We start from the raw sequence: 23,043 nt of genomic DNA, 5'->3' as shown, positions 1-23,043 counted from the left end.
TTCTGTCTCTCTGTGCCATGTGAGGTCAAAGGGAAAAGGTGGCTGTTTGAAAACCATGTTAAGAGGTCTCATTACAACCTGCCCCCGTCGCCATCTTGGTTTTGGACTCCTAGTCTCCAGAATCAAAAAAATAAATTGCTTAAGCCAATGAGTCTATAGCATTTTTTTATGGCAGCCTAGTCTACTGAGACAAAAATGGATTGTTTATTCATGTAGGGGAGAGAATGATGTGGAAGGGAGGGCCTGCTACGGCAGGAAAACCAGTAACAATACTTTTGTATTTGCCAAGTATAGAATTACAAATCATGCAAATAGATTAGGCATTTTGTAGCTCTTCTGAAATGCTGAATAAGCTGATGTCAGAGAGCAGGTAAACTGCTGAACAGATGTAAAGGCACTGTGTGATGAGCCCTCAGCTTCTTCTACGATCAAAAGATCAGATCAATGGTGGACTACAAAAGCCACAAGAAGACACGTCTTCAACATTTCCAACTCATTGGCCTTTTGAAAAAAAGAATTAAATGAGGAGAAACCTGCTGTCTTTATAGCCTGTTAGTAGGACGTTCTCTTTATGTACTTTCAGTACAAGGATTTAAATTTTGTCAAAGAACCCCACACCATTCAGGTCATGTTTTGAGTTCTTTAAGATCTCCCCAAATGGAAAAAGTCTTTTTTTTGTTCTGGATTTAGTAAAGGATTAGATCATTGACCTTAGGCCATCATAAGATTAACTGCAATGTTTAGAACAGCATCCGGTTCACCACTGTGGTGTGGAAATGTTAGCAGCGTTCATGCATAGGTAACCAGATGGCTATGTGCAATAGCTCAATAAATGAAGCAGAGAAAACGTTGTGCTTGCTAAAATTTTGTTATTGATTGGAAGTGAGAAATTCGCTGCAAACTCAAATTAGATAATAGAAAGGCATAAAGAAGAAGCTCTTTAAAGAGACAACTGATCTAGAAATACTTGAATGCAATGCTGCAAAGTGTAGCATTTAGAACGTAAAAGGAATAAAATCATTAGTTATCATTTATTGGGCTTTGCAAATGAGTTTTTTGTACTAATGTTTCTCAAATCTTCCAACACTTACAGTATTTGCTGCCTAAACTTGCCATACGTTAAAAATGCTCTAATATTTGTACACTGGACAAAAATAAAAGACTCATATACCTACATTCAGTTGGGTGCTTCTGATAAAATCCAGTATCGGCAAGATTCGCTTTCCCATTGTCTCCATATGTCTTATTGTGTCTTCTCTGGTCAGCAGACAGAATGGAGTTTTATGTTCTAGAAATTGTAACAATAAACTTTTATATTATTTTCCCCCTAGACTATCATTTCAAAATACTTTCTTTAGCAAGCTGTACACAGCAATCTCAATATTAATAGATAGTAAATCTTTAGTATAGAAACTAGTCTCAGTCCAGCCCCCATGGATAACAATGGAAGAACTGTGAGGAGAAAAGCAGAGGAGACATCGCCCTTTACTAACTGTCATATCTTCAGTTTGCTGTGTTTCTTGATGGAGAGATGTAAGAGACAGCCTGTAACAAGTCACCTATCTCTGCAGAGTATGATTTTCCTTGAATTGTAAAAAAAATGTTGTCATAAATGTGTCTGATTCTTGTCGTGTTTCTCTCAGGTATTATTCGAGTGTGCAGGTCTCATCACCTTTGAATGTAGCTTGAAGCTGACATAAGCTTTGGATACAGAGCCAGACAAATCACCAATTCTTAATTACGCGGTTACAACCAAAGGAATACATTCAGCCTGGCTGTGAATTTGGTTCTTAACTTTGCAACTTTACCTCCTTGTAAATATTTCTTAAGTTTTGAAAATTTCAACCACAATTATTGAACCCCGTTCAACTATATACTCTTCAGGGGACGAAAGCTCTTGGCTAATTCTTTTTTTTTTTTTTTCTCAAATTTTTATTATCAAACTGACATACAGAGAGGTTACAGTATCATACGTTGGGCATTGGATACATTTCTTGTACTGTTTGTTGCCTTGTCCCTCATGCCCCCCTCCCTCCCCCCTTTCCCTACCCCCCCAGGTGTTCAGTTCACTTACACCAAACAGTTTTGCAAGTATTGCTTTTGTAGCTATTTTCTCTTTTTTTACCCTGTGTCTCTCGAATTTGGTATTCCCTTTGAATTTCCTACTTCCAATACCAGTAAACACGGTTTCCAATATACTCAGATAAGATTACAGAGATAGTGTAGGTACAAACATAGGAAGGTGATACAAAACATCATCAATAATAGAAACTACACATACACATAGGACGTTGAAAGTAGTTACAACTGTGATATATCACTTGTTTCCATAACATGGAGTTCATTTCACTTAGCATCATCTTATTTGTTTCTAAGTGTATAGCTATTGGGCCTTGTGATGCTCTGCTATGGCTTGCCTAAACCTGTACTAATTATTCCCAATAAGGGAGGCCATAGAGTCCATGTTTCTTTGGGTCTGGCTCACTTCACTTAGTATAACTTTTTCCAAGTTCTTGGCTAATTCTTTAAGAAAGGAGGAGAACAGATGTCAGCTACTGCACTGACAGATAATTCAAGTGATTCAGAGTTGCTATAGGCAGTTTTTTAAAAAAATTTCATTCTAGTTTTGTTGTATAACTGTCTTTTCCCTTTGCTAACCATAAAAGCCCATATTCTGTAAGTGCTCTACGATTAGGCCCTAGTGGTAGGCACGGTTGGTAGTTGGAGAGGATTGGAGTGAAGAGTGAAGGCTGAAAATTGTGTGTGCTCACCAATATCACAATTCCAGCTAAGATGAACTAATCTGCCAAGAAGATGTGAAAGAGAGAGAGAGAGAGAGAGAGACAGAGAGAGAGAAAGAGAGAAAGAGAGAAAGAGAGAGAGAAAGAGAGAAAGAGAAAGAGCTAATTACAAGGGGCTGGGGATATGGCCTAGTGGCAAGAGAGCTTGCCTCGTGTACATGAGGCCCTGAGTTCGATTCCCCAGCACCACATATACAGAAAACGGCCAGAAGTGGCGCTGTGGCTCAAGTGGCAGAGTGCTAGCCTTGAGCAAAAAGGAAGCCAGGGACAGTGCTCAGGCCCTGAGTCCAAGGCCCAGGACTGGCTAAAAAAAAAACAAACAAGAGTTAATTACAAGCTACACACTACTCCATCAGAGATGAATAGTACAGAGTTGGAGCCCTGGAACCATAGTGAGAGAGAATAGCAAGTCTGAATGGCTCACCTGTGAATGTTGGCAGCTTTCTACTTGACATCTTTTCCAAAAATTTCCCATCATCTTTGTTTTTGAACCCAAGAGTCAAGAGATATTGTTGGGGAGGAAATGATGGCCAATCAGTAGTCTGAGGTAGCATGTGGAGCCCTTGGAGATCTGCAAGATGCAGACAATGACTCAGAGATCTTTGCTACAGTTTCATTATTTTCAAGCACTCCTCTCTCAGATTTTACCCCACATTTTAACAATTTTCTAGGGGGGAAATGGTAAATACCAACATTTAAGGTATAAAGTAAGATTATGTGCATCAGATGGTCAAATAAGTAATCTTCCCAAATCAGATTTCATTATTTTTTATTTCTTAGTGGCTTAAATATACAGAAAGCATATCAATAAAATATGACAGCATGATGTGATTATCTTTCATACAAATAGACATCCAGGACCATCGGTATTATTTTCGGTGACTCTATTTTTCCCAAGAGAATTTGATTTAAAAATTTTTTGGTTTGTAGTTTAAATCTAAGGAAATAATGTTCTAGAAAAGGAAAGAGAAAAATTACCAAGTGAGAATTAAAGTACAAGGCTAATCAATTTAGTTACCATCCTTCCTACAGTTATAGAAGGAAATTTAAATTGATAAATGCACTGACTCCTGTAATTTGACTTGGAAATAATTCAAGTGTCATGGACACAGTTCTAAAACAAACTCAATCCTTAATGACTCAATCCTTAAGAGCTGATACTGAGTGCTTACTTTCTAAGAGTTTTGTGTGCATTAACGCTGGGGCTCCTGCTGCCTCCACTTATGGATATGAAGCTGAAGGGCACAGAAGGGAAACAATTTGCTTGAGAACACAGCTTGAAAATGGATAGAACACGATTCAAACCCAGGCACCTGACTACAGGGAAGTCCACCCACTATTATTTTTGGGTAGGAACAAATTCTAGCCATGGAATCTTGCAGACCAGATTCATCTAATTCATTTCCATTTTGAGCAACAAAGCTTTATTATAAAAGACTTCTCAAGTAACAATGGATGAATAGAGAGGTTTAATAAGTTCTCTCTGCTTAATAATGCCAGAAAAGTTAAAAAAAAAGAGCAAAATTCCAAATATCTTTGAACTATGATTTGGTTAAAGATCAATTTTTAACCTGTATTTAAAACTCAGCTGGTAGCTGTTCCAATATAGTGTTCACTCTATACTGGTAATATGTCTTTAAAATATATGCTGGGTGCTATGGTTTATGCCTCTAATCCTAGCTATTCAGGAGGCTGAGATCTGAGGATCGCCATTTAAAGCCAGCCTCAGAGAAAAGTCTCTAAGACTCTTATCTCCAATGAACAGAAAAAAGTGAGAAGTGGAGGTGTGCCTCAGTTTAACAAAAGAATTCCAGGAAGCTGAAACATGTGTTCTGTTGGAAGCTGTGAGGGGAGGGGGGGAACTTGGGCGGGGGTGGGGAGATATAGAGGTGGGGGCAGTTGAATGGAGGGAAGAAGGGTGGGCAAATGCAGTCAGAATATGAGATGTACATATGAGAAAATGGAGCCAGGTAACTTGAGCGAGAACGATAAAAGGAGTGACATGGATCAAGGTGCATTGTGTCCACAAACTGACATGTGTTGAAACTGCTTTGTACAACTACTGAGAGATAATAAAAAAATTAAAACCGAAGCAGGTAATCACAGGTACCGCGTCTGTTTACAGCCTTGTTCCCAAGACAACAAGGGAAGAATTCATCAGTGAATAGCATCGAGATGAAGTATTTTGGCCTCATTGTTGCCCAAGATAGCCAGATGTTTGAGGACTCTTGAAGAGACAGCTCAAGGACTTTGAGAGCTGGCTGCTTCTTGCCCTTGAATATTTGCTGGATGCAGAGACCAAGATTAATCCTGCCAGTGGTTAGATGGACTGGAAAATTAATGTTACCACGATAGCTCAAGTATTACAAAATATGATAGTGGGCACACGTATTTTGGATCCTTTTGGTTTTTTATGTTTTGCACAGTGAGTATTCAATTCAATATTACATTTTAGGTGAAGTGATTGTGTGTATGGAGGGGGCACTTGAACTCAGGGCTTTTTTCACTTAAGGCTAGTGCTCTACCACTTGAGCCACAGCTCCAGCTCTAGCTTTTTGCTGGTTCATTGGAGATAAGGTTGTCAAGGATTTGTCTTCCCAGGCTGGTTTTGAACTTCTTCAGATCTCAGCCCCCTGAGTAGCTAGGATTAGAGGCATGGATGTCCAGCTTCAGGTGAGGTTTTAAACGTAGAGGCCTTACTATAGATACTGTTAAATTTAGAAAAAAAATTAAAATATCATTTTCCCCCATTTGTATGCAAAGTAAGTTGCAGTTGTTTGAACATGTACCCTAGCAGGTGGTCAAGGATCCCCAATACTGAAGCTCATGCATCATTAATTTGAGTGTTAGTTGTTGAAAATTTCATGCTTATAAACCAAAAGCCTTGTGTGTCTGGTCAATGCGAACTTTTATCAGATCATTGATTTTTAAAATATCTTTCTGTTTTGCTCTCATCATGTCAAGAAAACTTGGGAGAAATAAGCCTTTTTGAATGCATTCCTTTTTTTTTTTTTTTTTGGCCAGTCCTGGGCCTTGGACTCAGGGCCTGAGCACTGTCCCTGGCTTCTTCCGCTCAAGGCTAGCACTCTGCCACTTGAGCCACAGCGCCGCTTCTGGCCGTTTTCTGTATATGTGGTGCTGGGGAATCGAACCTAGGGCCTCGTGTATCCGAGGCAGGCACTCTTGCCACTAGGCTATCTCCCCAGCCCAATGCATTCCTTTTTGATTGATCACAAATGGAGGTCAAATATCAATGACTGGGACAGAATATTGTAATTAAAGTCCAGTGTGTAGGAGTCCCAAGTTTTGTCATAAGGTAAGTGAATGCTTTAAAAAATAACATCAAAGGAAGATTATGGATATTCTACCCCTTCCCTCCTTGTTTGGTGCTGCTACTGGGGCTTGAACTCAGGGCCTGGGTGCTGTTCAGGAACATTTTTGTTCAAGGCTAGCACTGTCTCATTTGAGTCTCACCACTTCCACCTTTTTGGTGTGTAATTGGAAATAAAAGAGTCTCGTGGGCTTTTCTACCCAGTCTGGCTTCAAAGCAAGATCCTCAGATCTCAACATCTTGAGTCATTAGGATTAAAAGCAAGAGATACTGCTGACAGGCACAGATGACATTTTTTGCAAAAGCATGGTTTTCCATTCTCTCTTCTCTCATTTTCTCCCCATTAAGATGTCTATCTCTTAGTAAAAGAGGTCAGTTTTCTATTAATCAGGAATTCATTGTACAGGAGAAAACTAGAATTGGCCAATTTTTAAGTCTTTAACTTCTTTAAGCTCTTTAATGTTGCTGTGCTATTCGTCCCTTCTTTAAAAAACCAACCTGCCTAGAGTTCAACCATAGTCTCTGTCTTGCTTACACACACACACACACACACACACACACACCCCGTCCTGTTCTCATCTTGCCTTCTCCTTCAGTGTTTCCCAAAGTGGTCTCTGGCTCTTTGGCATTATCTTTACACATACACTCTAAGGGATGTCTCTGATCTTGTTGGCTTGGCTATTATTTCTAACTACAACATTAGTATCAAAGCTGTTGTCATATGTAAAAGTGTCACCAAATTCAAAAGCATTTTCAAATACCACTGGGGACAATCTCCCTCCCCCATCCTTCCCAAAGTTACTTGAAATGGAGCAAATTTCTTCCTCAAAAGTGATTTTTATGTTCCCCACAATTTTCCTTCTCTGGCATTCACTGGCATGTTATTGAGATAGCCATTATTCAATCAATTACTCTGGCTTAGAAATCCGAAGCCATTGTTGACTTGTCTTTTCTTTAATTCCTTGACATTTAGTGAGCCTCAAAAGCTAATTAAATCTGCCCATCGCAATACATCCCATATCAGCTCATTTCTTTCCATCGTCCTTGCCATCACCTTGGTCGGAGTTCTCATCCCATAACATGTGGCATACAATTCTCCTGCCAGTCTCACTGCTACCAGTGCTGGTCCATGCCACTGTACTTCTGTATCACCACCTATCACTATTTCTGAATACCAGCTTTGCCATTGATGCCTTTCCTCAGAACAACAATGATTTCTTTCTGGCAATCAGAATTCTCAAGTATGTGCATCTGCTTCAAGATCTACGCCTTATTTTTTCTGTGTGATTTTTTTTTTATTTTTAGCAAAACCCTTTGTTTTTCATGTGTGTTTTTAGCAGCCTATTGTTTATCCTGCCTCTCAACTGTTTATTTTCCATCCAGAAACACCACATCTTATTTCCATCCTCCATGATTCTATTGATTCCTCGTCTTCCAAATGTGCCTAATTTCAGGCCCACCCTTGTCCACAAGAATTTCCTGAACATTTCAGATTCTCTCCATCATGCTCTTACAAACAAATCCGCACTTTTCATTTCAGTGACTCTCTCAGTTCATGTGGGATAGATGTTAACTCCTCAACAAATGTTAATGCCGTGTGTGTGTGTGTGTGTGTGTGTGTGTGTGTGTGTGTGTGTGTGTGCATTTTGCAACTACTTGGCTTTTTTTGTTGTTGTTGTTCACAATTTTTTGTTGTTGTTCACAATTGGTCCTCTACCACTTGAGCCACAGGTTCACTTCCAGCTTTTGCTTGTTAACTGGAGATAAGACTTTCCTGGCCAGACTTACTTTGGATTGCTGTCTGCAGATTTCAGCCTGCTTAGCAGCTAGGCCTACAGGTGTGAGCCATTGGTGCCTGGCTTCCAAATCCCCCTTTCTTTCCATTTTTATTTTTATTGTTATTATTAAGGTGTTTCAAGAGGGGTTACTATTAAAAGTCAGATAATGAATGTATTTCCTTTTGGACAATGTCACCCTTCCCTTACTCTCTCCCAGTCCTTCCCTCCCATCTCCATCCACAAGTTGTGTAGTTCATTTTCAACATAGTGTATAGTGACTACCACTGCTGCATTTGCTCACCCATCTTCTGAGATAGGACATATTTTCAATCACTTAACTTAGGAATAAAATCATACAGCCTTGTTCTTACTTCAACCAGAAAAGTATTCTTGCCTTTCTAAGGTAATTTAGTGAAGGAGATGCCCAAATGAACAGAATGGTTTTGCTTGGATGGAAAAATGAAGCTTCCTAGTTGGGTGGCATTTACACTGCAGCTTGTTCTTTGAGAATTATGGACACTGTCACACACGCAAAAAGATGGGGGTAACAGAGAGAGCCTGGCTTAGTAGAATCATTGACAGCATCAGGAAAACATGTTGATTGTAGATGAACTGTCTCGTCTCCAAGGGAGGGATAGCTGTATTTGTTATGAAGTTAAATATCCGTTAAATAGAATGTGGGTTCTCTGGCAGTAACGTATGAGCTAGAAATACCATTATCATCTGTATTTTCTAGTGGACACCTAGTCATAGCTACGGTCAACAGTTTGTGAATGAACATTTCAAGGCATTTATATATTTTTATGCTTTATCGAAGGCATTCAAAATTGCAAAGATTGAAAAGCCCTCTCAGGAAATATGCAAATTGATTAGCAGTCTATCATTTCCTCTCTCTATATTTTATCTTTTTATTTTCTGGTGTGGGTGTCATTTCTTTGCCCTTTGTCCAGAACAAAATGTTCTGACATTTTGGGTTAGAGCAAAATCTCATTTCTAAAGGTCCTGATGGCTCAGTGTGAGACAGGAACAGGTGAGTTTTATATGACTTCTTTTTACTGATCAGGTTCAGACTTGAGCTCCTAGAGTACTTCATAATGCCAACCCTTTGTCACTACTTCATTCTCAGTCATCTCTGAGCTTTATCTTGTACTCATTTTTAATGCCAACACTTCTATCTTGGAAGTTATCCACAAATTCACATCAGCAAGAAAATAGCAAAAGGCAGCAACTCTGTGGCTAAGTTATTATTGCCCTCCCTTATAAATAGTAAAAAGATTTCTACTTTTAAGAACAAAAGATACAGTGGGTGCTAGTGGCTGGTAATCCTAGCTACTCAGGAAGCTGAAGTCACAGGATGGTGGTTCAAGGCTACCCTAGGCAGGAAAGCCCCTAAGAAATTAAAAATATTATTATTTTGAATTACTATAAAAGTGATGTACAGAGAGGTTATAGTTACATAAGCTACTCATTACTCAGGTAACACTATATTTCATTTCCCTCACTCTCTCAGAGATTTTTCCCTCCCATTCTAACCCATGCGTTGTATAAATTCATTTTCAGCATAGAATCTAGTGAGTAGCACTGCTGCATTGGCGGACTCTTTGTCCCTCCATTTCTGTGCCTCCTCTTCCCCACCAAAGACAAATAAACAGGGCTGGGAATATGGCCTAGTGGTAAAGTGCTCGCCCCGTATACATGAAGCCCCGGGTTTGATTCCCCAGCACCACATATATAGAAAAAAGCCGGAAGTGGCGCTGTGGCTCAAGTGGCAGAGTGCTAGCCTTGAGCAAAAAGAAGCCAGGGACAGTGCTCAGGCCCTGAGTCCAAGCCCCAGGACTGGCAACAAAAACAAAACAAATAAACAAAGGAACAAGAAACAAAAAATGTTTTCTCTATTTCCTGGTATTCATTTTGGTAAATATTATTTTATATGGTCAGAAGCACAGAGGCATTGAGACTTTGTACTCTTCCCCTAAGAGTATAAAATTATTTATTTATTTTTGAAATTATCTTTAGGTAGCTGAGACTCTTATCTGCAATTTAGCCAGCAAAAAAAAAAAACCAGAAATAGAGCTATGGCTGAGGTAGAGTGCCAGCCTTGAGCAGAAAATGCAAGGGAAACCCAAGGCTCTGAGTTCAAGTTCCAGTCCCAGTACAAAACAAACAGAGATAGTGTATTTTGATTTTTGCATTTGATATGTGAGAACTTATATGTAGAGTAAGTTATATTATTCCTTTGACTTTCATCATCATTTTAGAGTTACAACTATAAGCGGAAAAATTACTTTCCATTCAGAAGAAAACAGATTTCACTTCAGGCTTCTGAAGTCTGCTTCTCTGAGGTTGTTTTTGTATATTTAAGTCTCTTCTCATAACCTATATAGAAATGGAGAAAGATAAATAACCCCACAGGATTTTCATAGACATTTCACTTCTATTTTACTTAGAATTCTTATTGATTCTGAAGTTTTGTTTAATCAACTGTATCGGATCTTTATTCTGGGCTTTATTGCATCGAAGTTTCTTAATTCTACCTTCTCCAAAGTAGAGTTGAGACAATACACATATTAAAAATCCTGCGATCCCCTTCAATATTTATTAGACTCACTATTGGTGAAATAGTTAGACTCACTATTGGTGGGATAATGACAAAGTGTTGCAATCATTCCAATAAACTACTGTCTTATGGCACTATCAAAAGGTCTAAAGGGTCATGGGTTGGTGAGCTGACTGCTACGCATTTCTCTCCACCTTCTCCCTTTGTTTTTCCTCTGATGAATTTAATGGTGAGACCAGTTGACCTAGAAAAGTCAGTCCATCATGTTCCCTTGTCTCTGATTACTGGTTCAACCATAGGCACAGGATGCAGTTTGGGTCACAATGGAAGAGCAAGTTTAAGGACTTGCGAAGAAGAGGCACCAATGTTCCTTCAGGCAGTGTGTCCGAGGTCTGTAATGACATCTGAGTATTTCACTATCGCACTTGAGGTGGTAGCAGTTGAGGGGATGGATGGTCCATGCAGTGGAACACCAAGGAGATCCTCAGAATGCAGCTGACCATGCAAACAGCAATGAGAGATTCTGAGCTGCTGGGACAGCAGCTGGAACTTCGAGGTAATCTTACTTGTTGAATGTATTCCTCACCTTCTGCCTTTTTCAGGACTCATATAATGAGCTTGTGATTACTAGTCCTCGAAACCCAAAGTTACTAATATGGGGTTAAGCTAGTACTTCAATATTTCCACATTTAAAATGAGGTCTTCAAAATATTGTAGTGGAGATGTAAAACACATGTAAGGACTTCAGATTGTGTTTCTGGGGAGAATGTGCTTTTTAATAGGAAAAAAATAAATGAGTATTGGGAGTTATTCATTTTTATACGTAGCATGAATATGGCAAAATAGAACAGACCTTGATTATGCTATTATGATAACATTATTATATTGATAGGCACTTAAATTTATGTTAGAGCAACTGTAAGATGGGATTGAAATCTAAATATTTCATCTCTGGATATATACTCATCATAATCGAAAGCAGAGACTTGAAAAGATACTCGTGCACATATTAACAACATTATTCCATAGCCAAAGGCAGAAGTAACTTATGTTCCTAAGAATAGATGAGTAGATAAACAGCATGGTGTATACATACCATGGAATATTATGCAGCTTTAGAAAGAAGAAAATCTGATATACTGTAACATAGATGACCTTTGAAGCTCCCTGAGTCATCTTAGATTATAGGTGTGAGCCACCTGCACCTGGCTATTCACTGAGGCTTCTCTGTCTTTCTTCGGTCAGATCTCACAAGAAAATATCCTACGTAGGAGGCAGTTGAGTTCTGAAGGGATGTAGGCTGAGCTCAAAGCAAAAGAGTACTCCTGTCTACCATTGCCAGGAATAGCTTTTACCTCCACCAGACAGCAGTGCCATAACACCATACTTCTGAAACTAGACAGATCAAACATGTTTTAAGAACAGAAAATGCCATTTCATATTTCCTGTAACTTTGGGGAATGATTTTCTCATTCTATGAAGAATTCAGTGGTAGGAACTTGAGACGATTTATCATCTTTGTGACCAACTTGGCTGCAACATTTCCTTAATGACATTGGAGCTGCAGACTCTTTAATTCTGTAACGTTTTGTCCATTTGAGAAAGCTCATTACAAAGGGGAAAAGATTTGATCTTGAAAACTCTAGGCTCATGACAAAATTATAATAATTTAAGGAAGATAGAACAGAATGAGGAATTTTGACTTCCTCTGTGAGAGATTATAAGAATGCATTACCCCATGGGTAAATGATGATGGAACAAACTCAAGGTTATAGATTTCAGTGAAAAGCAATTTTTAAAGGTCTATTTTACTACAATATATTATTCCTCTGAACATACATATTTACTCTTGGGAGTTAAATTGCATTGGAAAGACAAAATATGACTCTATCCACCTAAGTGTTAAAGTAATTGATATCTGATCCAGAAAACTTTTCTATTAAACATTACTAAGCACAGATCCATTACTGAATATTTATTTATTTAGCACATAAATCTTGATATTCTCATCAAGAGGAGACGGGTTATGCTTATTGTATTACTTTATTATTATTAAAATACAACCATGCAAGAATAAAGACTGTGCAGAATTGCATTATTTCATTGGAATATATGAATAAAAATCACAAGCAAAATCTTTATAAATGAAAACATAATAATTCTGCAGCTGGTGAGTTATTGTTTGTTTTATACACCCTGACTACTCTGCATGAATCAAACCGGATTTTTCCTTAAATAAGAAAAATGGAGAGCTACACTATAAAAAAAATCAGTATTTTTTCTTCTGTATAAAACATAATACAATAGAGCTCTATTATAATATGACTGTAAGGTTCTGGTGGGTTTCTCTACATCATTGCAGCAGAAAAGGCTGCATAGTAAGTGCTTGAGCCTGTGAAAGTCTGGGTGCTCACAGGGCAGATTCGAATTTTTGCCTCCTTTATTCATCTTCCAAAACTTGTCAGGGCAGCACTGGTGGCGCCTGCTTGTACTCCTAGCTTCCTAGAAGGCTGAAATCCAGAGGATCACAGTTTGGAGCCAGTAAGAGCAGAAAATGTGTAGAGACTCCATCCAGAAGATGCAGTACTGGAAGTGTAGATGAAGGGGTAGAGCACCAATCTTGCAAGGCCTCAGCCCTGAGTTCAAACCCAGTATTGTCCTATGCCCCCCCCCCCCCCCCCCCCGCAAATTACAATAAGAACTTGGAAGTGCCCTTGCTATGCAGGTTAAGGTGTTTTCTCATATCTAATTTAGTTGACTCATTTAAAAAATGGACTTACATGTCAGTATTATTTCAAAAGGAATTAGTTTTATGGTTCCCCCCCCAGCCTGCCCCCCCCCCCATCATTTTTTTTTTCATGTGGCTGACCCTTGCAAGGCAGGCTGCGGCCTGGGCTTGCTAGAGAGAAAGCAAAGCCTCCTCCCCATCCCCGCTCTCAACATCACCTCTGCCAGTGATGGCTGAGCCCGTGGGGCTCCCACGCTTGGTGAAGGTGATCTAGAGGTGGGCAGGGTTTCTGAGGGGGAACTTTTCCTGCCAATCTCCCCTGGCAGAGCAGAATGTACTCATCTCCAAGTTTTAATGATAACAACTCCCTCTCCAGCAAAACTTTGATCGCAGACTCCTGGCCTACGGTTTGGGAGAGAGCAGGGCCTGTGCTTGTGGCTTATTTAGATGATGCGATGACATAAATTTTTACCTATGGTCTTTATTTCTTTGGTTGTTACAGAAGCTTTTAATTTCCCTTCCATGGTTATCAGTGTATCTTTCGGGCCCTATCACGTTTTGGGGGTATAAATGTGTTTCTGAGGGTCTCTGCCTGCAGCTGGCTGTGGATGGGTGTGAGGTAGGAGAGAACACGGCTCGTGTTTTTGAGGATGTTGTTGACTGTGCACGAAGGAGTGTTTGCTCCCTAGAAGTCATGACTATAGAGATGGAGAATGACATAATAATGCGGTTTTGTGTTGTCACGCCTCTGTAGTGGGGCGAGGTGGTCACTGATGGAGTAAGGAAGTGAATCCAATGTTACCAGGACAGAAGCTTTTGCAATTCTCTCAACAAAGCTGACTGAAGGGGAATCCTGGTTTACACTTAGGAGATAGAGTTGAGTAGTATCCATGTTTCAGTCGAGCTTGGGCCAAAAGATTGGTGAGAGCCCATCTCAACAAATAAACTGGGTGTAGTGGTTCATGTTTGCAGTCTCGGCTATGTAGGAGACATAGGTAGGTGGACAGCAATTTGAAGCCTTCCCTGGTTAAAAACGTAAAACTACGGGCTGGGGATATAGCCTAGTGGCAAGAGTGCCTGCCTCGGATACACGAGGCCCTAGGTTCGATTCCCCAGCACCACATATACAGAAAACGGCCAGAAGCGGCGCTGTGGCTCAAGTGGCAGAGCGCTAGCCTTGAGCAAAAGAAAGCCAGGGACAGTGCTCAGGCCCTGAGTCCAAGGCCCAGGACTGGCAAAAAAAAAAAAAAAAAAAAAAAAAAAAACAAATGTAAAACTACTTGAAAAATAAATAATGCAAGACAGGATAGGACCAGGATGTGGCTCAAGTAGTATATCACAAGCTCCAGTGCCACCTGTAAAAATAGTAAATTAGAGAGATAAAATGAAGTAAAAAAAAATAAAAGAGAATCCTGGTTTGGGGGCGGAAGTGTCACAAGAATAGTGTAACTATGGTCTAGGCCTCACTCCCTAGGTCCTACCCGACACTGCTGGTGCCTGCTTTACCCATCTCTACCTCCTGGGAGAGACATGAAGATGCTAAAGAGGGCTTGGGCCCTCCCTCTCTCCACACATCAGGCCCTCGCTCGCTTGGGAGTGTTGAGGGGAAAGAAGTGACATCTCAGAGACACAGTGGAGATGTCCTCATCTGGATCCCAGCCAGAAGCTCTGGGGAACTCGTCCCCCGCCCCCATTCTTTTCAATAGAAGTAAATAATGTCTCCAATTGGCTAATCTTGTTTACCAGAGCACAGTTTGCACAGAAAAGAGAACCTCACAGTCCCAAAGACATTTCAATTCTAGTCTGCCTGCCTTCTCTACCTTCCATTCCCCCTTCAGACACTACTGTGTCTTTCCTCTTATCACACTGTCAAACTCTAGCAATTAGTAATTATAAAATAATAGAAACAGTCATTAGTAACTTATAATTATCTTCTCTTCGAAAGTATAAGATCCTGTAGCATGAATTGTCTTGCCAGAAGATCATAATTCATCTTGATAACAGGTTTGATGGAGTTCTATGAGACAAGAATCTGGCTCATTAATGTTATTATTGTTTTTAAACTCTCAGTGGCAATGATGCTTCCTAAGTATTAATTAATCGTCATGACTTCTCTGAGAAGTAGGTTAAACACAACTAAACTCATCGCACCAGAAGAGAAATTGGCAAACTTGTGATTCCTCATCGCCTCCCTCTTCATTACCTAGGGATCCAAGAGTAAAAATGGAAATGGCTGAATTTGACTCATGTTTCCATGGCACTAAAGACGCATGAATTTATGTGCTACTGATTACTCGCCTTTAATAGAAAACTCCCTTAAATGTATGTAATAATATAATGAAAATATGGAGCAAGCAGCAAAATTGTAAGCTATCTTTGCCTACCTTCTTGTAAGATGCTCAACTAAGGAAATCAATGTCAGTGATCATAGTAGCCATGCAAACTTTTCCTTTCCTTTCTTTGTCCTCAAATTCTCCTTGTTTCTTGGGAGTGTGCAACACAACCATTACTAGTTCATTCACTTACTACTTTTCCTGTGAAGTACTTGAGCATTGGGAAGAGCAGTGAGGACCCATAGGACCTATTGTAAATGTGTTGGTCACATGGAGGTTGTGAATTAAGGGCAAAGACATTGGTTTGAATCTAACACCTGCCAATCTGGAGTGCTATTTGTCTTCTCTTGTTACTGTTTTCTTGTTTCTAATGCAAGTCATCTTACCTCATCAATTCTAGGAATAAGAAGGCTTAATAAATGTAGAGTGCCTAGTACTTCAACACTGATCAGTAATAGAGTGTGTTACTTGTCCTATAAATCAGTTAGCTTCACTGATAAAAAAAAAAAAGGAGGCTGCCATACTCTGCCATACTCTGTGTGCAAATGTGGAGCTTTTGTGTAACCTGGTAGTCATTGTCTACTGGCTTTACATTTAGTATATATATTATCTCTATATATCAAATATAAATATATGTATCTATCTATCTGTCTGTCTATCTCTATCATCTATCTACAGATATGTATGTATGTATGTATGTATGTATCTATCTATCTATCTGTCTATCTATCTGCCACCAGTGGTGCACACCTCTAATCCTAGCTACTCAGGAGGCTGAGATCTACGGATCAGATTCAAAGCCAGCCTGAACTGGAAAGTCTGTGAGACAGTCTTTCTTCTCTCCAATTAGCTATGGAAAAGCCAGAGCTACAGAAAAAATTACCAAAAAGGCTCAAGCAGTAGAGTGCTAGCCTTGAGTGAAAAAGCTAAAGGACAGTGCTGGGCCCCAGCGTGTGTGTGTACACTCGTGCACACACATACACACACCCAATTCCTCCAAATAGAACTGAGCAAATAGTATATTGACAAATTAGTTTTGAATGTGTGACCAAAAGCAAGTGCTTGTCGTCCTCCTCCTCCTCCTCCTCCTCCTCCTCCTCCTCCTCCTCCTCCTCCTCCTCCTCCTCCTCCTCCTCCTCCTCCTCCTCCTCCTTCTCCTCTTCCTCCTCCTCTTCTTTTTGTCAGTCATGGGGCTTGACTCAGGGTGTGGGGGCTGTTCCCAAGTCTCTTTGTGTTCAAGGCTAGCTCTCTACCACTAGCCACAGCGCCACTTCCATTTTTTGAGTAGTTAATTGGAGATTAGAGGTTCACAGGGACTTTTCTGCCCTGGCTGCCTTAGGACCACAATCCTCAGGTCTCAGCGTCCTCAGTAGCTAGAATGACAGGTGTAATTGCCAAGGACCAGCTGCAAGTAATTTCTAAAGTCTAAAAGAGGCAAAAAGACAATGCCATGTGCATTTATTATATAGTACCTCACGTACTCAGACCACCAGAGGTCCAAGAACATAAGGGAAGAGAGGGAATTGGGGGTGAAGTCAATGACGGAGGGAAAGTAGAGATGGCAGGTATTGGAAAACATATCCATCTTCGATAAAATGCTATAACCAATTGCCTAGTCTTCAGATGGAGGATGTGGGAAAGGGTAGCATTTTGCCTTAGGCATGCTTTCCTCCCTCTCCTCCTTCCCACCCTACCTCCCTCTCTCCCCTCCTTCTTTTTAAGAAACTTTAGAGTTTCTAGGTTTTACCTTTTCCTTTTCCTGGGGCTTGGGACTCAGGGCCTGAGCACTGTCCCTGGCTTCTTTTTGCTCAAGGCTAGCACTCTACCTCTTGAGCCATAGCACCACTTCTGGCTTTTTCTGTGTATGTGGTGCTAAGGAATTGAACCCAGGGCTTCATGCATGCTAGGCAAGCACTCTACCACCAAGCCACATTCCCAGCCCTACCTCTTCCTTTTAAAACAGAGAAACCTGAGCCATAAGGAATATTCAAGGATCAGTTGGGAACAAATCACTAAAGCAGAAACAACAAACAAATAAACCCCCAAAGCATCCCATATTCATTTCAAAGGAAGCACAGTATTGGCTAATACCTTGATGATTTTGAACCTTACCTGTGTAGGTATATTCCACATAGGCAGGGTGAGTTTTGGTGAAAACTTCTCTTACTTTTTCTATTTTGTCTGCTGTTATTTTTGTTGCAAATGGGGTGTACATAACTGAGAAGGATTCAGCCCTTGTGATAGCCTCTTCGATCATGGCCTGAGAGGAAGCAAAAGAACCCATTTGCTATCAGTAACAGTAGATAAAGTTTTTGAGGGTTAAAAAATTATAATTACCTTTATGGATGCTTTAAAAATCCATACAGTGTACTGCAAAGCTAACGCATTTTGGTCTTAAATATTCATTAGAACAAAATTTTAATTAGTTCTGGAAATATTATTTCATGTTAAAGAAATCCAATTAAATGCAGAGTTCATAAATAGTCACCTCTACACTGAGCTTATTTTAGGATAAAAGCAGAAATTATATTTTTCAAGATATCTTATTAATTAATTAGTAGTTCTGGGGTTTGAACTCAGGGCCTCATGTTTACTAGACAGGTACTTTATCACGGAGCCATGCCTCAGTTATTTAACCACAATGGTCATTTTGAGATACAGTCTTACTTTTTGCTGGCCTGTGACTGGAATGTAAGCCTCCTATTTTGTATTTTGTATTTTTTTTTTTTTGCCAGTCCTGGGGCTTGGACTCAGGGCCTGAGCACTGTCCCTGGCTTCTTTTTGCTCAAGGCTAGCACTCTGCCACTTGAGCCACAGTGCCACTTCTGGCCATTTTCTATATATGTGGTGCTGGGGAATCGAACCCATGGCCTCATGTATACGAGGCAAGCACTCTTGCCACTAGGCCATATCCCCAGCCCCGAGCCTCCTATTTTGTACTTGCTGCAATTGCTGGAATGATAGATGTGTGCTACTGTACCCTACTTCCGGCTGAGGAAGGTGCTTATAATTTCTTTGTCCAGGCTGGCCTGGTGCTGTGATTCTGTGGATCTCAACTTCCAGCTTAGTTAGGATTACAGGTAGAAACCATTTTTCAGTTGATTTACAACATCAAAGTCCTCAGTCCAGCATTATAAGTAACTTACTGGGAAACAGACATTGGTGAGTAATTTATAAAAAAAAAGTTTTCTTAAAAAATGTACTGAACTATTGCTATTTAAGCATGATGAACTACACCGACATATTTAATTTATCTTCGAAAACCTGGGGAAGTCGTGTGGAATAAGAAGAATCATTCTCAATTTCCTCCCTGCAAAGAATTCCTTCCTTCCAGATCACAAGTAACATTGGAGAGAGACTTATTAGTTAGTTAAGAATTTCTTTAAATTATATTTGCTCACAGACCAGTGGAGGCAAAGGCCTGCCATTGCTCCTAGCTTCCTGCTTTAAATAGGCCCATTACTATTTGTACCAGACCAAAAAGAAAGTTATGTCAAGTTTTAAAAGGAACTTACTTCTTTCCTACAACTTTCTCTTCTAATGAGGCTGGAACATTGAATAAAAAGTGTAAAAGTATCTATAGGTATATCTTTTTTTTCTCTGATAATAGCATAAAGGTATATTACTTTGAAAATCTACCTTTATTAAAAACTTCCTTTGACAATCAAGAAAAAAATCATAGATAGTGAACTTTCTAACAGAAAAAAACCCCCACTCAAAACCATAATCTCTATTATTATCATCACAGTTATTTGGGAACATTTCTTATTGAGGTGAAAGGTCTATTTTAAACTGGCTGTACTCTGGATCCCAGTGACTTCCAGTAGCCGCTGTGACTACCTGTGCTGTTTGTGGAACAGATGTGCATGAATTTCATGATGCAAAGGCTTCTCCTTTTTTCTGGTATGAGCAATGGAAGATTATATAAAATTAATGGTGGGCAAATTTCTGAATGAACTTCATAGGTTTCAGAATGACTGAAGGACAGAACTTACATCATCCATTACTGTTCAAAGAACTGAAAGAGGTTGAAGAAGAGAGTTGTGAGGCCAAGCCTAGAGCCAGCACGAGACAGAGTTGGCTATGGCTTGGGAGTTGAGGGTTGGGTGGCTGAGGCCCAGCTTCGGCAGGTGACAGAGACAAGTTAGGCAGCCGCTCCGTAATTCAGAGGTACAGATTGGCGATTTAGGCATTGTAGTGAGGCCTCACTTCTTGACTTGAGTCCTGAAGCTCCTCAATGTCATTCATCCACATGTACTTTGCTGCAACCAATCTCTGGTGCTTGTCATGACCCAAAGTGAGCATCCATGCACAGGTGTGTGTGTGTGTGCACACGTGCACATGCATGCATGCATATACATGTGTGTGCTTGTTTGTGTGCAGGGGTGTACTGAGAAGGAACTTGCTCCAGATCTCCATTTTGAGGGCCAGGACCTGATTTTACTGCTTATTTATGCTTATTGAAGCTGCTACTTTGAGTTTTGGTAGGACTACCTTATAGAGCACCACACCAAATGATGTTAAGCCACAGAGATTTTTTTTCTCTCACCTTTCCAGAGCTTGCAAGTCCCAGACAGAAGCATGGGTGGTTTGGTTTCTGCTGGGGCCCAAGCTCCTTGGGCCTCATTCTTGGCATCCTTGGCATGACTGTGCCTTCCTGTGTTTTCACGTGGCCTTTCTTCTGCGTATCTGTGTACTAACCTCCTCTTTATAAAAGGAGATTAGAATTAGGATCTACCACAATGACCTTCTTTTAGATGAATCCACCTTTTAAAAGATCTTGCGCCATCTTATTTTTATCACTTTTTATTAACATTAATTCGTTTCACAAAGGAGTTGCATTTTAAAGACGCCATCTCATTCTGAGGTGTTTAGATGTTCATATGTTCAACATATGAACTTTGGGGGGGTGGGGTGGGAGAAACTCAGGACACTAGACTTTGCCCCTAACAGTTTATGACACCTAAAAGTCTCCTCCATTGTTCTCTAAATATCTGGGTGAAGGGCATGTTATCTTTTTCTTTTATAAAAATATTCTTATTTTGTTTAAGAAGTTGTACAAAGGAGTTACCATCCAACAGAGCAGTTTATGAGTACAATTTTTCTTGCGTAGTGTTACTTCTTTCAACCTTCTCATCCATCCCTTCCAACCCAGCCTTTCCCTTACTTTTCTTAAAAATTTAAAGATACATATTGAAAATTTTTTTTTTACTGCACTGTCCCTCTTGCCACACACCCCTTCTTCTCTTCATTCCTTTTATCTTAAATTCTGGTTGAATATAAGAAAAACAACCAGTGAAGGTATTATATCCTTCAGTTTGTTTCCAGCAAGACATTAGCAGTAGGATAGTCAAGCCAGGATGGGAGAAAACACTCAGCCTTGTTTCTTTTCCAACTGCTGGCAGCTCAATGCCTGCTGGCAGGGTGTCTGTGCTAAGCTACCTCACAGGAGGGCAGCGGGATGCCTGCCCTGGAGCCAGCAGAAGCGTGGTTCTCACGTGGCAGCTCGATCTGCTCATGGCACTGTCTGGAGTTTTGGCATAGGACTCATGGCTCTGGTCCAGGCCTTTACAGGTCTTGCCACTCAGGCAGAGAGCAAGGTCCTTCCTTGCCCACAGAGAGCCTGCCAGCAAGGTTCTTTGTTCCCTTCTGCCCTCTGTCCGGGACATGCAGAAGGAACTGGGTGGGGTATGGGTTACATACTTTATGATTAAGGACTCAATTGTCTGTGGGGATACTTTCTCAGAAGAACTCATGATACCCCCAAATAAAATAGTTAGACCTGGGCTGGGGATATGGCCTAGTGGCAAGAGTGCTTGTCTCATATACATGAAGCCCTGGGTTCAGTTTCCCCAGCACCACATATACAGAAAATGGCCAGAAGTGGCGCTGTGGCTCAAGTGGCAGAGTGCTAGTCTTGAGCAAAAAAAAAAGAAGTCAGGGACAGTGCTCAGGCCCTGAGTCCAAGGCCCAGGACTGGCCAAAACAAAAAAATAAATAATAAATAAAATAAAATAGTTAGACCTACAGTACTAATGAGAATACAGATTTCTCTTATATGGTTCCTGGAGCAAATCTGCTGTGTTCCAATGTGTAGAATTTTCCTCCTAGAGATAAACAATCAGGGGACTTTGAACCTGTATCATATTGTTCTTGCAAAGAAATAACACACAGCTTTTCATTTTTGTTGACACATTATTCAGTAACTCATTAATGAAAAAAATTAGGGAAAATTTAACCTGTTTAATCTGTGTAGTTTGTGGGCTGTCTCTTTACTGTTGGTGTGTGTGTGTGTGTGTGTGTGTGTGTGTGTGTTTGTGTATTCTCTTGAGAAGCTTTTTAGTTTCATATAGTTTTATTTGTTCTTTTTTTTTCTTTTGCTTTTAGGGTCTTGTCCAAAAAGTCTTTGGCCATTCCTACACCCTGTACTAATTCTTCTGAAGAAATTTTATTCTTTCAGGTCGTACATTTAAATGTTTAATCCATTTTGACTTAACTTTTGTAACTGGTGAGAGATAGTAGTCATAGTTTATTCTTTCCTTGTGGATTCTAGTTTTCCCCGGCATTTCTACTTGTTGAGAAGACTGTCCCTTTCTGCAGTGAGAGTACTTCTCATGTCATCTGCAGTTGCATGAACTGACTTCCAGGCGCTTTATTCTGGTCCCTTGAGATATGTGTCTGTTTTTGTGCCAATAATGTCATGATAATCTCAGCTCTGTTCCTAGGTGTTAAAGTCAGGTAGTGTAATTAATGCTTCCCATTTTGTTCAAGATGGCTTTACACAGGTGGTTCCATATAAGTTGCACAATTGTTTTGCCTAGACTTGTGAAGAATGCCTGGTATTTTGACAAGAATTTCATTGAACCTATCAATCTTTTAAGGTGGCATGGCCATTTTGATAATCTTGGCTCTTTCAAACCACAGATGTAGAAAGGATTTCCAGGTTTGTGTCACTGATGTCCTTCTGTGATGTTTTATAGTTTTCATTGTAGAGATATTTCATGTCTTTGATTAAATTCATTGCCAGGTATTATTATTATTACTGTTGCTATTATTATTGTTTGTAACCATTGCAAATAATTTTACTTTCCTGAATTCTGTTTCAGGCATTTTTTCCTTTGGAGTTTAGCATTTAGGAAAATGAGTTTAACTTGTGTACTTTGTAGGCTTGTAGGTTGTCTTTTGATTTTTTTTTTCTCTTTAGAAGCTTTGAGGTGTTGGTTTTGTATCGTAACTTTGCTGAATTTGCTATTTCTTAGATTTTGGCGTAGTCCTTGGGGCTTTTTTTTTTATGTGTATGATCATATCATTTGTAAGCAGTGACAATCTGACTTCCTCTTTTTCATTTTGGATAACATTTATTTCATTCCCTTGCCTGATTACTCTGGCTGTTGCATAAAGTGGTGAAAGTAGGCATCTTGGTCTTGTTCTAGACTTCAGTGAAAGTATTCAGCTTTTCCCCATCCAGAATATTGTTAGGTGTTATCTTCTTACATATGACCTTTATTTCATTGA

General features: G+C 39.9%; 1 protein-coding gene across 1 annotated transcript in view; it reads right to left on the bottom strand.

Moving 5' to 3' along the window:
- The window catches only part of Spata16 (spermatogenesis associated 16), a 193,677-nt gene that overhangs the window by 33,092 nt on the left and 137,542 nt on the right, over positions 1–23,043 (bottom strand). Inside the window, exons 5-7 of the mRNA XM_048347111.1 lie at positions 17,641–17,788; positions 3,226–3,372; positions 1,176–1,288 (exon numbers count right to left, since the gene is read on the bottom strand). Coding sequence (XP_048203068.1) covers positions 1,176–1,288; positions 3,226–3,372; positions 17,641–17,788 — 408 coding nt within the window. The remainder of the gene's footprint in view (positions 1–1,175; positions 1,289–3,225; positions 3,373–17,640; positions 17,789–23,043) is intronic.

Source organism: Perognathus longimembris, chromosome 5 (assembly GCF_023159225.1).
Source record: "Perognathus longimembris pacificus isolate PPM17 chromosome 5, ASM2315922v1, whole genome shotgun sequence".
Classification (NCBI taxonomy): domain Eukaryota; kingdom Metazoa; phylum Chordata; class Mammalia; order Rodentia; family Heteromyidae; genus Perognathus; species Perognathus longimembris.
Note: the sequence above shows the minus strand (reverse complement) of the source record. Positions and strands in the feature narration are given on the sequence as shown.